The sequence below is a fragment of the Perca fluviatilis genome, chromosome 2 (genome assembly GCF_010015445.1).
Source record: "Perca fluviatilis chromosome 2, GENO_Pfluv_1.0, whole genome shotgun sequence".
Lineage (NCBI taxonomy): Eukaryota > Metazoa > Chordata > Actinopteri > Perciformes > Percidae > Perca > Perca fluviatilis.
In genome coordinates, this window is record NC_053113.1 from 14,822,505 (window position 1) to 14,839,525 (window position 17,021).

General features: G+C 41.7%; 1 protein-coding gene across 3 annotated transcripts in view; it reads left to right on the top strand.

The window, feature by feature from the left end:
• The window catches only part of bcas3 (BCAS3 microtubule associated cell migration factor), a 338,917-nt gene that overhangs the window by 42,485 nt on the left and 279,411 nt on the right, over positions 1-17,021 (top strand). For all 3 annotated transcript variants that reach the window (XM_039783695.1, XM_039783713.1, XM_039783703.1), the window contains exons 12-13: positions 956-1,126; positions 3,795-3,888. In XM_039783695.1, the coding sequence (XP_039639629.1) occupies positions 956-1,126; positions 3,795-3,888 (265 nt within the window). The remainder of the gene's footprint in view (positions 1-955; positions 1,127-3,794; positions 3,889-17,021) is intronic.

The following is a 17,021-nucleotide window of genomic DNA, read 5'->3' on the forward strand; positions in this document are numbered from 1 at the left end:
GATCTACCTCCAGACCCCCCTTCCCACCGGCAGACCAATAGCCCCTGTTTGGACTACCACTAAGAACTCCACAACTGCAGTGATTAGAAAACACATTACTGTTGATCAATTTAGGAGCCAAACGCCTCCCTTAATAATTGATGGCTCTACTGGCATTTTACACACACACACACACACACACACACACACACACACACACACACACACACACACACACACACACACACACACACACACACACACACACACGCTGGCGTACACATGCACACACAGGCAGCAGACACTGTTAGTGTGTGCCTGGCCAAGTGGCAAAGAGAGACAGTGGGTGATCCTCAGACCCAACAAACGCAAGGCGCCACACTGTATTGACAGGGCCGCCTAGTCTGAATGCCTGATTAGGCTCTCCGGGGCCCCTTTGGCGCTTACACACACACAGACACACAGTCACACGCATTGGACTCCATTAGACAAAGACAGTGTAGTAGGTGAGATAGACTCCACTTAAGCAGCACTATCCGTTTCCCTCAATCGAGCCACAGAGGTGTGTTTGAGCCAGACACCCTGGCTGGGCCTTAAGTGGACACAGAGGAGCCTCACACACACATATCACACATGCACACACACACACACACACACACACAGTTGTCTTCGGCGGCTTCAATGCTACAAGTCATCAGCACTACAAGTTATCAGCAGGCATCGAGTGAACATGGTGCACACACACACACACACACACACACACACACACACACACACACACACACACACACACACACACAGGTGCGGTATTGCACACACAGCCATGCACTTGGCAGCTCCTTTGCCAGCAAAGGCTTCAAACTAAGTGAACTACAAAATACAGTATGTTAGATATGTTTAGAATATATTGTGAATATATTACATCAGGTATTCAATTTTTAAGCACTGATATATTGTGTTTTCTTTGTTCTTCCAGACTTTAAAGACAGGCCTGACAATGGTGGGTAAAGTTGTCACCCAGTTGGCAGGCACACTACCAGCAGGCACTCCGGACGAGGAAGGCACACCTCACAGTGCGAGCCGCCGCAGCCCCCACAACCCCGGTGTGGTCACCATCATTGACACACACAGTGTTGGCGAAGGACAGGTCAGTCAGGCGTTTCTGCTTTTGCTTGGTATTGTTAATGATTTAATAATACTGGTTTTGTAAACTGTGATTCAACTTGTAAAATGGTCATTATGGGCATTAAGAATGCATCTCGGTGTGGATAGTCATGGAAAAGTCATGGAACTTTAGTCAATCAAGGCAACAGTGAAAAGAGATCTCAGTCAGGAGATAGCAATTTATAATATATCAGTCTTCTTCACAATACAGCAGTAAACACACAGTTACTTTTTGTAGTAAATTTGTACAAACTACACTTTGTATTAATTTCTGTCATACTTGATTGCGGGTATTATTGTTGTATAATCAAATCATTACTGACTAGATCTCTATGTGCTTGAAATTCCCCCGAACTGGGCCCTTTACATATGAAAAAACACAAACACACACGCATGTATGCACGCGCGCACGCGCACACACACACACAAACACGGACACAACAGATTTTTTTCTTGGCCTTTTGCCTCTCTGGTCTTGTCATGTGTGACCCAGGTAAACATAACTTTTGCCTCTGTGGCTTGGTGGGAAACAGGAAAATCTCCAAGGTTGCCTTTTTTTTCTGTGGCTTGGACACACTCGGGTCCATTCACCTAACTCTGCACAACTCGCTGAAAGGTGTGACTTAGATTTGCTGCATATTTTAACACCCAGCTTTCAGCCGCAGCCCTGTCTGTTTTAGCAGCGCTGGTAGGAGAGACACTCTGTAAACAATCTTTGTTGGTCTGTAACCTCAGGTGAAGCTCAAGGCTGAGCGAGTGCACCATATGTCAATAAGGTCTTAACATTCAATTTAGCCATTTTTATTAGGGATTTGCAATGTGAGTGAGAAGTAAGTTTAGTCATATGTATTTATTTCTATTACAATTTTCTCACCATAAAATTGCAAGTTGTGAGTAGGGGTGCTCAGAAGAGCTGAAATTGGATAAGCTACATTTGGGTGTGTGTCATATATATATATATATATATATATATATATATATATATATATATATATATATAATACACACTACACAGACCCACCCAGGTACATATACATAGATACAGAAAGTATACATACCAGTATAGGTGTCTAACCCTGGTTATGGTTTGAACCATGCCAGTTGCCTTCAGCGGGATCTCCCTTTAACATTTAAAGAAATGCTAAAAGCTTTTATCCCCTTAACCATGATTAATCACACTGCAGTAGCTGTCACATTTTTAATGAGGCGTGTTAGCATACATAGTACAGTGTGTCAGTGATGTATTCACCACACACACGTTCACTGCTTTCTCCTTCTCTCTTACACGTTGAATGTAGCTGCCCTGTAGCCAGTGTGTTGTCTTATAAGCTGGACCTAAGCCTTCAGAAGCAGGCCTGCACTCTGTCACCAGCCGACACACTGTAACCGTACACTGGCCATAAACACTGGCTAGGCCTGGCAAGCAGGGAGGGGAAAGCTAGGAGCGGAGGAGAAATGGACGGTGAAGGGGGAGGAGTGGCAGGGTGGGCGGGCAGTAAAGAGGGAATTAAGATGGGGGTTGGGGTGTGATTTTTGGAGAAATAGAAAAAAGGAGGAATATGATCGAGATGGGTTCCTGTGTCAGTGTGGCAGTCCAGGATATTCTCATGTCTTTCAGGCTTTCGAATCTCGTTATTTGGAACAGCAGCCTCATAACACACAGGCACACACTCCCCTGTGTAAGGGGCTCGGTTCTCTGGAGGACACTCTTGTTTCAAAGGGCTCCAGCAGGATTCCCTCACAGAACAACATTGTCTGCATGCATTGTAATAAAAGTGATCTGCTTCATGTCACCAGCCTCTTTCTTTCTTTGTATTCCTTTTTTCTTCCCCCCCCCTGCTTATTTTCTTGCTTGGAGTCTGGGATGAAATCCCTTTAGTTTTTAGGGGCTGTTTCTTGTTTTGACTAGTTCCTATTTAAAATGCTCAGCCAGCCTTCCTGACATCGTTAATGCAACATTGGGGCCAAATTTAACCCTGTGTATATGTTCTCTCTCTCTCACACACTAACACTTGTGCACAAAGAGGCCTCATGTCTGGTCTTATTTCTAATCTCTCTTCGTGACTAAAGGGATTTTCTGCCAGCTCCTGGTCTCGGCTCAGCCTTTGTTTTATTTGTCCCAGTCTTGACTACAGACTTCATACAGAGATTTAGGAGCAGCCTCTAGTTGTGCAAAGTGACTTATAATTTAATTTTTCTTAGGCAAGTTTCAGAAGTAGCAAGCCAAACCCAGATTTGACGCCAGTTTCTGCCTGTTTTTAGGAAAACCCGCTGTCATGGGGTATTGTCAAAGCCACATGTGACAAGCCACATTATTGCCAAAGTAAATTTGTCCATATTCTTGTCTCTGTTGTTGGCCCATACCCCGTCCACACTGGTCTCAGTACAGCATCTTACTGAAGCACCCACAAGAGGGCAATGACACATTCAGAAAGGAGTTTAACTTCCAGCTATTATGCTATGGGGTGATGTCAAAGAACACTGCGTATGGTGATGATATCAGACCAAACCAAAATGTGAAGAGAAGTCCTTGAGCAGGGGAAAGTCCCGTTCTGGGTTCAATCTTCTTATTGTTAGAAAATGATTTGGAGTTTGTGTGTGTCTGTGTGTCTGTTTGTTTGTGTGTGTGTGTGTCTGTGTGCACACTCCAGGTCTTGGTGAGTGAGGACTCGGACGGAGAAGGAGTGGTGGCTCACTTCCCAGCCCATGACAAACCCATATCCTGCATGCAATTCAACCCCAGTGGTAAGACACACTTGTAAACGCGCACACACACACACACACACACACACACACACACACACACACACACACACACACACACACACACACACATTTTTGAGGATGGAGCAAGAGCTCTCTAAGCAAGTTCGGAAGACAGGAAGCAGGAGAGGGATTACACTTTCATTCAAGTGTAACATGGTGTGTGTTTGGCTCACATGAGGCCTCATCTAGTCTTTTAGGCCTGGACCAGCCAACTCACCCAAATGTATTCATACTGTATTATAAACAACAAACATGTGTTCAGCCTGAGTTTCCCCAATGCATGTCTTTACACCAACCTTTAGAAATGGGCAACACAAGCAGGTCAGGCATTGTGTCACGTACAGTATAGGTTGATGCTTGATATCTCCATTGTTGATCTACACCGAACCTGTATCAGTATAACAAATCAATAACATTTGTGGTTAATGGAACAGCCCCCCAGTACTGATGTACTGTGGGGACGGCAACATAAGTCAAAGTCAAATAGCAGTAGATGTACTGATTTTACAGGGGCTTTAGTTAGGACCAGCTTTAAATGTACGTAGAGCTCAGACATTTGTCAGTTCTACAGTGTCTACAGAGTAGTCCCGTCCACGTATGTACTTCCAAATGCATTGAAAACATACAGTATAATTTGTCGCTTTAGGTATTTGCTTTTTGTATCTTAATTCAGGCTAATAAATACTTTTGACCTCTTGCTGTAGCCCTATAGTGAAACTGCCAATTTGATTTGCTTTGTTATATTAATGGTCATATCATTTCAAATTAAACAAATTAAACACACTCACAGAAATACTTCAAACCAAAATGCAGCAGGGGCAGACAACCAGTCTGATGGTATTTAAAATGTATCTCCACCACATGGCAGCCTTTATGTCACCTGTACTTATATCTTTACTAAAACAAAGGTAGGCCTTTACATGTTCACCTTACTGTGCGGCATTCACACAACACAACTGAAGTATGTTATTTTGTTTTCAGACTAAGCTTTCTGGTCAACAGTGAAACATTCTGACAGTGACCAGTGGAGGTAGTGACGTATGACAGCCAGAGAAAATTATTGTCCCATATCGCCCCCCCCCCCCCTCCCCCCACCTTTACATTGAGTAACCTGTGTTACACATTATGACATTATGGGGCTGGTCCCTGTACGCAGAATGGCAGGAGCTGGCAGCTTATTGTAAAATAGTTACAACAGCATTCATTATGGTTGTGCTTCATGTTTCTTTATTTCTACACATATTTGTTATTGTTGTATTTGTAGTGAGTGCCATGCATGCCCCATTTACATGGAATAGCTAGGAATTGGAGGCTTTATAGTAGGGCTGTCCTGATCAGATTTTTTTTTAGTCCCCTATCAGATTTTCTGGTGATACTGTATCCCGATCTGATACTTGTATTTGTCTAGATAATAGAGCTGATCACCGTTTTTTTTGTTTACAAAAATAACTAAGTAAGCACAGTAACTAAAAGATGTCTTTCGCTTAATACATTTGACTTAGTGCAGCTAGCATTTTTGTAAAACTTACATATAAAATCAACTTCTACTCAACTTCTGGTGAAGAAGTTACTGATGTAAATGATCTGAGTAAGGTAATTGTGGTGATTGCCAATCCCTGATCAGGTAAGAAATGCCTAAATCGGCCCCGATCTGATACTTCCTGATCGGGACATCCATTAGTTGTAGATTTTCTTCTTTTACTCATTTCTACAGTTTCTGTTAAACAGGGATCTGTGTCCTTGAGACAGCTGAAAAAATGTAAGATATTCACCTTTTAAACTTTGTGCTGATGTATTCTATGAGTGCATTATTCAGTGTCCATGTCCATCAGCTTCCATGTGGAAATTTTACTCTCCTACCTATATTTTAGTCTGGCATCTCCTTTTCCACTCATCTTCGAGCATTGCTGACCCCCAACCCCACACATAAAGGGCAGTAGATGTAAGTGTGAACAGGCTACCTCCTCAGACTGTGTGTAAGCTTGTTTGTGTTCCTTTTACTCCTATGGCGTGTATGTATGTAAGTGTGTGTGTGTGTGTGTTCATGTATTTCACGCTGTGTGTGTTGTGCGTGCATGTGCAGTTAATAAAGGAGCTGCTGAGAGATGGCTCTCACCCCATGACCTCCAAGCCCCAAGAATCCTTCACTTACCTAGACTTATGACTAAACTCAGCAGCTCTGTCTGAGCAGGAACAGGATGATATTGCAGACAAGGACAGACAAGACACAGTTGTCTAGACCCCACCTATTCCTACCCTCACCTTGCCAACCCCCCTCCAAAAAAATATAAGACTAGGTCAAAACCTAGTATGTGGCTGGACTGTGTATGGTCATTGTGCTAAAGTGAGACACAAGACATAGAACTTGAGTAAATCACGTTCACAAAGTAGCTTTGAATAAACCATTTAGTTTGTTGCAGACATGTACACAAACGCATGAATAACCAGCAATGTAGATGGAAGCATGCGAGGTACAGTACAACGTCACTGGCAGTAACTGATGAGCAAAACAGAAAAGCACATTTCTTAAATCATACCAAATAAATGTAAAGCCCACTATAATTAAGAAATGGTTCATGAAACCAACCTTTGTATTAGTGTGTGAGTGTGGGCCCCTGTGTGTGTCTGGAATCAGTTGGTCTGGAGGTCTTTGGCCTTTCCTTATTTAGGTCTAAATAGTTAATGGTGTCCCTTCATATATATATATATATATATATATATATATATATATATATATATATATATATATATATATATATATATATATATATATATATATATATATATATATATATATATATATATATATTTATTTATTTATTTAGGTTGATATTTTTCGATGAGAGATGTCGGTTCTTATTGATTAATCTCTTTAAAGTCACTATGCTATGCCAGGTCCCGGAGATTACTTCAGTCAGATACATTTTTATATAAAAGTGGTATTTGTATGTATTTTCAAAACTCTTCCTTTAACATCCAAGCCAGGTTTCTACGGTCTCAACATAGCACAAAACAGTACACGTGGTAGTTAGTTTTGGTAAATGCTGAGTCAGCAAGTGGACAGAATCCCCTGTGACCCTTTCCACGGAGCACCGTCAACTTAAAAATTTCATTTCATCAAAACTTTCTGACTCATTTTATGTGAGCCATGTACTAATACATATTAAAAAACGAAAACCGCACCAAAAGTGTAGCCAAAAAATACAGATTTCCCCCTTTTTTCCATTGCCAATTAGCGCGTTTAATGAGATTAGGACCAATCGAAGTGTAGAAACTCCCCTTTTCCACTGTTGCAAATGCAGGACTCCTTTCAGCAGTGTTTATTCTCTTATTCATTTTTATTTCTCAGCTGCCTGCTGTGGATTGTCCCATAATTAGAGGCCTCTTGATTTGATCAGAGCCCAAATCCTGAGTGACGGCTTCATTGGTCTGGCTCTGAGTGAACTCTTTCAAAGAAGTTAGCGGAAGTGGCTTTCACTCAACTACCTTGCTGGCCCTACTGAGGCTCCCTTCACAGTGGTCGAGCTCAACATGGCAGAAACAAGAATGATAGACTTAGCAGGAAACAATGATATGACTCAAACAGAGCCTGGAAAGCCATGAAGTTTTGGCTGGGAAGAGTTATGTAAGAAACCCCAGTGGCTTGTGTGTGTTGGAGGCTCTACAGAGGGCGGACCAGTGGCCGCCAGCTCTTGGTGTGGCGGCTGGCGCTTTGCGGCCCTTCGGTGAATCTGTGGATCTATTCCTAGTGGTGTAATTAGAGGGACGCAGATGAAGTGCAGTGGCAAAGCGCTCTCTTTAACAGCTGCAATGTGTGTGTGCTTGTTTTCTTTCACGTCTCGTCCTCTTCACTCGTCCTTAACGATCCTTGACTTGATTATTAGGTACGATGCCAAGGTCAAAATACACTCATGTTTTGATGGCAGAGATATTGTCCAACAACTTGTGCATTACTTTTGAGTGTGACTGGCACTAGAGGGAGTGATTGATCCAGCAGCCATGCAAGTCACCACCCCCTGCACTTCATTCTTTCAAACCTCTTTCTTTACAGTCCTACTCAGTCTGATACGGATCAAGTGCTTTACATGCAGTGAAGGAGTATTCAGACCCTTTACTTAGTAAAACTAGCAACACCAGCCTGTAAACATATTCATACGTTTTAGTCCTGCATTTAAAACTTTACTTAATAAAATGATTATAAAATATATTTTTTTTTTAGTATGTATATATATATATATGATGTATGTATATATATATGTGTATATGTGTATATATATATATATATATATTGTGTGTATATGTGTATATATATATATATATATATATATATATATGTGTATATGTGTGTATATATATATGTATATGTGTGTATATATATATATATATATATGTATGTGTATTTTATATATATATATATATATATATATATATGTATGTATGTATGTATGTATGTGTATATATATATATATATATATATATATATATATATATATAACAATTGTCATTGCACAGAGTACAGGTACTGAGACAACAAAATGCGGTTTAACCTATAACCAGAAGTGCAAAAATCAGTATCACAAGACAATATTATTACGATTCTTTGGACAACGATACAATATTTACTGATATAACGAAGTCTGCCACAATACGATTTTGATTCAATTCAGGGGCCTGCGACCAATACGAGATGATACATAAGCCCATTTAACACAATCCGTTCCATTTATATATATTTACAAAAAGCAACTAAAATATAATTTGATAATTTCATTACTAAGCTCTTCTAGACATTTAAATTAAAATAAACTACTCTTTTTTTTTTTTTATAAAAAGAATAAATATAAAGTGGGAATTTAAAAATAAAGGCCCATCTTAAAGATGACGATATGTATCGATATTTTCACTTTGTATCGATAATATTGGCTCATTGAGGATTCAATTGATATATCGATGTATCGTTACACCCCTAGTTACCAGTTTCCACATCGGTGGACAGGATCTATAATGGTAACTCAGAAATGTGGGCTTGGACAGCCTCTCTTAAAGACAACATGGTGTACTTGGGTATTGTTGGGCATGGATGTTCCACATGCATTGAACTGGAGCAAGCGGTAAACCGAATTAGTCAGTTATCTTGCTGCCTGTACTTAGACCATAAATCACTCAAATTTTTTTTATTTAAACTGGATGCAGTGTACTTACACCCTTGTGCTGTGAAGAATCTCTTTCATTGCCTTTTTCAGTCTCATAAAACACTACAGAAGCAGAACTTGATTTTTATGCAGCCGTTCAAATGTTCTGAATATGGAAGTTTTGAATACCCCATCAAAGCCAGAAGTAATGGCAGTTGAATCAAGACTGAATCTCTCCCCACACAGAACTGTCCCATAAACCGAATCCCTGGTTTAGTAACAGGACGGTCTAATGAATAGCCTGGCCCGCTGTGCCTGACCATTGAGGCAGCTGTGCCGTGAAGGCAGCTCTCCATGGTGTAATAACTCTGTCTCTCCATCTTACTGATGTGTGAAAGAAACCAGGCCGTCGCCGAAAAACCCTGGACCCACACGCACATGTTGAACACGAGGGGAATTCCCACACACAAGCAGCTTCGCTCGGCCACACATTTATAGCCACACATTTAGCATGGATTGAGTTGTGTCTTCACACCAAGATTGTAATTAGCACTCACAGCCGGCTCTGATGTGATTTACAGCAGCTACTCTACAGGGCTCTCGGTCTTGCGTCTTTCAGTCTTTTGACTGGGGATACGATGGGTTGGTCTTCCTATTCAGATTTTCTGTTAGACTATTGTAATGTTGGGGGAATGTTTTTCACAGTGATAATACGTTTTTTAGTGATGTCTTTGTTAAAGAAGTTGTCAGAGACACGGCTGGTACCTCAGCTATGTTTTACACGCAATGACGTGGTCAATGTCAAAATGGTCTGCAGAGCAGAACACTCTCTGAAGTAACTTCAGAAATGACTTTGATAACTTAAATAGAGAACAGAAACAGCAGTCCTTTGCCTTAAAGGTATAAAAAAACAATGTATAGAGTAATGCAAAAGTAATCCCTTTCAATCATCACTTACAGTATGACCCACTAAAAGTGTGTGGCCGTGTCTGTATCTGCAGAGACCCTACCCTCCGCCTGTATTTTCTCTTTTCTTAATTTGCTGTATGTGGGACGTTTCTGGGCATCACCCTTTTGGCACTGGTTGTGAATACTCACTCTGGTTATCATATAGACCATAAACCTATGAAATGGTAGAGATATCAGCTGCTCATGAAAAGGTGCAATTCAAAGCCAAAGACCTCACCATCATGCACCCGGATCCAAGAGGTGATCATATCCATCCAATGAGAGCGAGAAACACTAGATAAACACATTTTCATAAAACAGCACCACATTTTGAAGGCAATGAATATTGAAGGCAGATTGCGTACACTAGTTCAGTGTAACAAAGTAGAGAGGGGGTTTCAGGAAAACAATACTGTAAAATGAAGAATAGAATTCATCTGGAAAAAAGTAAGTGGTTACATGGCCAAAGCTAAGGAGAGTAATTGGGTTGGCCAGTGACCATGACTCAGGGCCTGTGGAAAGCTTGGCTGAGAAGGACTCACCCCAGTTCCCCCCCCTTGCCCGACACTCAACAACACACCAGACACCTCAGCAGTGTGGAGTCATTCACAGCCCACACAGTGCGGTAACATGCAGGCCATTTGTAACTTCTTTACGGGATGTGTGTAGGTGGGTGGCTCTGTGGGGATGAGGCGAGTTGCTAAGTTTCTCACTGGTTCGTTTGTACTGGCAGAGGTGAATTACAAAAATATGCAATCTGGACTTAAAAACTTTTAGTTTACAATTGAATCTTTTTTTTATTATCTATACTATTATATCCTATTTACAAATTCAAAACACAATAGCGTTTAGTATATTAACATATTTAGACTTAAAGTGTGAAATCTGCCAATGGCCCACAAGGCTTGCAATTTTTATTACACCCCACAATAAAAAGTTGTTGGATTGAAGAAATAACTTACTGACTTGTAACATCAGCAGTAAATACTAGCTGAAAGACCAGTAGGCCAATAGAATCAAAAGGATTTATCCCCCAAGCCTCCAGGAACAGCACTGGGCTGAGGCGATGGTAGCATAGTGGGCACACTTGGTTTTGTAGGATCAGATGACGCTCACTGGCTATACTTTTTGCCATACACAATTCTTACAAAAGGAAGCAATGATTTTATACCATTCGTGTGTTGAGTGAGCCAACAGTTTTTCATGTCCGCTCGGCCAGACAAGGACTCTTCATGGCCCCAACAATGTGGACGCCTGAAAAGCTTTTTCCGGCAGTGAGAACCTTATCATAGGAATAAATGGGGCACCATCGGGGAACATAGTACCTAGTTTTTCTTTTTAATACAGCTATTCTGTCCTCATCTAACTTTCCAACTTGATGCTGGTCAATTTACACACCCTGTTAGGTCTTAATTAATTAGCTTAACTGAAGCATTCAACAATTCTCCATAAAAACAACTAAAAACATTATAAATTCGATCAAATTCACCTTGCAAATATGTTTCAGGCGAGATATAATATATTGACAGTACTTACAGGCATATGTAACCCAAACTTCAGGGAAAGAAAAGCAATGAACTGTATGTCGTTACACCCACCAAGCTTTTCCACACATGCCCACTACCCTAAATGACCCCACATGGGTAAACCTGCACAAAAATAGGCGATAAACGCCTTTCCCATTGCCAGTAGGCGAGTATGATTTACTATTTCTAGTGTATCACATTTGACGTCATGATCACGACGGAGTAAGCAGTAGAAATCAGCACGGAAGCCAGTGAAATTTTAAAGTGGTTGCTTCTTCTGTTTAATATCTTAAACATTTAATGCTTCTCTTCTCTTCTGTAGCCAATCATCATTACAACGTGGTGTCCATGTTGTTACAAAATCTTGGAGGTGCACGGCTCGGCGCTCAGACCCTCTGCGCACAGTCGCCCAGGCCGCAGTTGCGTCATATCGCCATCCACGCCGCCTCGACCGCGCTGAACCCAAGAAGCATGAAACATGTTTTAGTCTCTCTAAACCTCTGTGTCAACTAATTTTGAACAATGTCCGAACGCTGCTTTGGCGGAGACAGACGGAATTTGTGGCCTGAGGTGATGCTGGACAGGGGTGGAGATTAGCGTGTCTACCCGGGGTGTCATGTTTCCATCACTACCGATCGGAGCTGGAACCGATAAATACCCGTGACTACTGCAGAGTCATTTGTCCCGGGAATGAATGCCAATTGTAACCTTTGCCACTAAAGACAAAAGCTAGATTTTAGTGGATGTTAGTAGGTTTTTTAGCCAGTGGGAAAGAGGCTCTGTTGTTAAACACACAGCTTCCCTCCAGTAAATGGACAATCGGAGCACTGTACAATCTTAAATTTGACCAGTGGCTGTGAACTTAAAGGGATTTCATTCGTTAACATAACTGAACAGAACTCTGAAAAGTTTAAAAGAGACCGTGTAAATGCAAGGGGCTTACCTCTCCAGCCTCACTGTCTGCCTGTTTGCTCAGAAAGGGGATTAAGTGCTGATCACAGTCCCAAATTCTTTATCGGGAGATTGTGAACAGGAGCAATTTGTTTTGGGGGCTTTTTAAACATGGCATCAAAAGGGGCCTGGTGTTGAAGTTCTTTATAAGCTGCTGTGAGAACAGGTTTGTCCCATGTTGGAAAACCACAGACGGAAAACAAAGCAAAGGTTTTAAGATTCACTGGGAATTTGGATTAGGGGCAGTAAATTGGGGTGGCTTTTGCGGATGTACTCTTGCAGGTGAAGTAGGACCGGAGATATTTTCACCTCCTAATGCCGCTGGTTCATCCTGTGTTATACCCATTGGATGGCCTTCTGAGGTATGACAAAATAAAAACCTCTTTTAAACAAATCCAGCTGGAAGTGTGCAAATATGTAAATGCTCCATTAAAAATTTAAAAAGGGTTACTTAAGTAGTGCTTGGTGTGTTTTTGGTTTTTTATATCAAACTAATGGCAGCTTCTTAACTAGGTTAGCCACACACACACACACACACACACACACACACCTATTTTCATATCTATTAATATCTAAGTGCTTACAGGTGGTCTGCCTGTGAAGCGCGTAGAAAAACACAACCCTTGGTTTCAGCCGGGTGTACATCAAATGAACCATAAGCACCTTTCCCCTCTTTTCCTCTGTTGTTTTCTCTGTGGTTTTTTGCAGCCTTTACCCTCCCTCCGTGCCCCTATTCCTTTCTGGCCTTTTTTCTTGCCTGTGTCCATTCCTTCCTCTGTAGAAGTAGGAGTGGATGATGTTCAGGGATTTAACAGAAACCTGTAAAACTGAGAAAGGTAGCAGTATGCCAAATTTAGTCACCTCCTCTCTTCTGTAGGGACTGCCAATATTCAAATTATTTTTCCGGACACGAAAAGTATAATACCTGCTTAACTAGGCCTACAATTCCTGCACCTTTCGAGTGCGTAAAGCTGTTATTGCAGGGAAAACGGTCTCTTTTTTTGGTATGGCCACGCTCCCATTGCAGATAAGACAGATTTTTAGTTTGAGTAAACAAATAAAATGTTTTCCTTCAAGTCTGAATTAAAATGATACGTTTCTGATGTTTTGGCCACTGGTATATTGGTAGTTTGAGATAACTCCGCTACCTATTTGATCGCATGGACACATTTCTAGTTAGACACTGACAATGAGCAGTGGACAGTACCCAACATGCACAGCCAAAACTTAAATTTGATTGGTTGTTGAAAACCATTTTTTTTACAAATATCTACGTTGGTATCTGATACTGTATCTGCCTAAAAAAAAAAAACTGTTGGTCAGGCACTTGCTAGTCTAGAAAGTCTCTGACGCAACATATAAACTGAGTGACACTAAAACTTTTAATTAGAAACCAGAAAGATAATAACACGTGCAAACCTGAATAGACTCCAATGAAATTTCCAGCTTAAAGCAAAAGCAGTTTGTGTTGCTAATTCCCGAAATAAATATGTAATTAGTTAGACAGCAGCCTATATTAGAGGTGGGTGTCTTTGGCTTGTTGGCATCTGTCTAACCCTAATGCCTACCCTGCTGCACAGTGGAAATAAAACTGCTCATATATTAGTGTGGTGCTCTGGTGGTGAGAGGATTTGCGGTGCGCTCTCCTCCCTCCTTCAATTAGCACTGTAGCGATTAGCTGAATTTGCACTGGTTAAGAAGGGAACACATGCCTATTAATCTTTCACTTTACTTATGTAACATCAGAATATTTTATTGTTTGAAGGCCAAACTCTTGGCACGCCGCTTAGGTAAGTCCTCAAGAATTCTTTTCTTGACATCAACAATCAAAAGAAATTCCGTTTTAAACTTTAAAAGATAAGAATAGATGCAGATGGATTGGTGGGTAGTAGAGGTGGGTGGATGTGGGTAGATAAATGGTCAAGAATGGCTCCTTTCTCCTGGTTCTAAGTACCCATGGCAACACTAACACTTTGGTTAGCGGTGTATATTAGAATGCATAGTTGAATATGTATTGTGTATGCCCAGCATATGTGTAAGTACGTACAGACACAAAGAGTTCTGTCCTCCCGCCCAAATTGGCAGCTCCGAAGACAAAGCTTCGTTCTACGATGGGTACTCTTTCATTTGTTTGTTGGGCTCATTTGCTCTGAAGTTTATGCATCCTGGTAACAGTAAGTCCCCCAAGTACTCCATCTTGTAAGCTTTATGCCTTCCACATGGTTATAATTTGAGATTTTCCTGATTTTCAAAGCTTTTTTTGAGCCTAGTGTTGTTAATTAAAAAGTGGACTAGTTTTGTTGTGGCCTTTTGTGTTGCCAAGTAGGGAAATCACCGCCCTCTTTGTTGCTCTCTCCATTTCCATCTTCTCTCTCTCTCTCTCTCTCTCTCTCTCTCTCTCTTTCTCTCTCTCTCTCTCTCTCTCTCTCTCTCTCTCTCTCTCTCTCTCTCTCTCTCTCTCTCACTCCCCCATCCCATCTGCCTTTGTCAAGAATAAAGCTAGCCCAACCACTTTGTAAATGAAACATCCTTCCACTATTAATGGGATTGAGCAGATGTTTTGTGTTTGGATGGTCAGAGATGGGACAGTAAAGCCTGCAGCATAACAAAACAAAAAGAGTTTTGGGAAAGAAAAAAAACGGAAAGCAAAAGCAGATATTTATGGAAATGATTATATCACTTCCCATACGGACGCATGTCTCGCACACATGGCAAATTAGAGGTCATCCCTTCCAGTTTAGCGCATGTCTAAGTGTGTGTGCCAGCGATTTTGGTACTAAAACATCGTAAATAACACTGTAACCCCTGGGACGAGGTGTTATAAATAGGACGTGTCAAACCCTGCTCCGGCCAGCCTCTGGTTTCCCTGAAACCCTCTCTTTTCACCCGCCGAGCGGCTCAGCTCCTTTTTAATTTGGCCATCCTGCGGGCTAACCGACTGACGCCTCTCGGCGAGGGCCTCTGTATTTCAACAAGGCCACAAAAGCCCCAGTCCTCGGGCGCTCGCGCTTACAAAGCTCTCCAGCTTTTCTGAGCTGTTACTTTTTTGGAGCCCAGACTCTACCATCAGCAGAAGAGAAACGCCGGCCCCTGCCAGAACACAGCAGCCAAGTCTCAGAAACCCAGGGGCCAGACACTCCAGCCACTGGGTGGGCGGGGCCCGACCAAAACAGAGAGAGGAGGAAGAAAGCAAGAAAGAGTGGGGGAGAGAGGGTTCGAGAGCGAGAGGAAGCTCCCAGATAAACAGACCGCAGCGCCTCAACTCCTAATCACCCTGCGCTTCCGTTTCCAGACTCTATAATTAGAAGGGCCCCGTCCCTTTTTTCTCTGTATTCCCAGTTGACGCAAATGCTTCTTGTGGCTTGGCACCTCGTTTGGGGCGTGGGTTTTCAAGAGTTTACAGGCCCTGGGCCTTAGCTCTCTGGCTTTCTGGTCGCTCTGATACAGCATGAATAGCTAACCACTGTCTTAATGCACACTTCACTTGGCTTCTCTTCTGCTTTCCTCCCTCCACCTATGATAATCTGCATGACCCCATCGCTCAGCCACTCTGTACCTCCCTCATTCCACCTCTTCATCATCTTTAAATATAACTGTTCTTCAGTCATACACACTTCTTAAAAAAAAAAAAAAAAAAAAAGAAACCTTTCAACTCTGAATGAATGTGCAAAATTTTGTAGCACACTTGGCTTTTTTTTTTTTTTCCAGAGAAGGGAGTGTTTTCCATCTTCCTCGCACGTGTTGCTGAATCCTTTTAATCTCATGCCATTCCTCCTCTTTTCACATTTGACATGCCACCCAATAAAGCCCGGCCACTAATTAAAACCTACTGCAGTCTTCACGTAAATGATTCCATGGGGGAAAAAACTCCGAGGAAAATTACTAATTACTTAAATATCATTTATGTCTGGGAGTCGTCAAAAAAGACAGAGGTTTGGACATTTTATTCAAATCTTACACTCTGTATCAGTGATGCGGTTCTAACATTTTGAGTTACTGCCCAACCTACGGGGTTTGTTTGTAACATCACAAAAGTCTTCTGGGATGGGTTTTTGGGTTGCGCTTGAAAAGCAGAGCAGCTTTTTTCCTAACCGAACCAGTTTAGATCTGGGTTTGTTCTGGTGTGGTTTGTTGAGCATGTTGTTTATGGTGAGGGCCTATAATTTCTGGAGTTTGATGGGCTTCAAATAAAACGGGACCAAATGAATGGGCCTGTCAGTGGGGGTTACACTGTGGGGGTGAATCTCAGTGTGTGCGCACACACACACACACACACACAGACACCCATGACCATACACGGATGTATGAATACATAGATTTTCTCTTTTACAGACACTCATCATCTTGTCTGTCCGTGTGGAAGCACACGACTCAAGCCCTGCTTTTAACCAGACCGAGCCATCATGCGAGTGACTGGCTGCATTTTATGACAACAAACGATAGCTGGCTTTGCTTTAATGGGCTGGCTTGTTTGTTTTAAATGCACAGTAATTCTGTCATGCCGTCTAGCATGTGTCCTGTACAGTTGGTAGTGTTTGCTCCCTTTGTGTGAGCT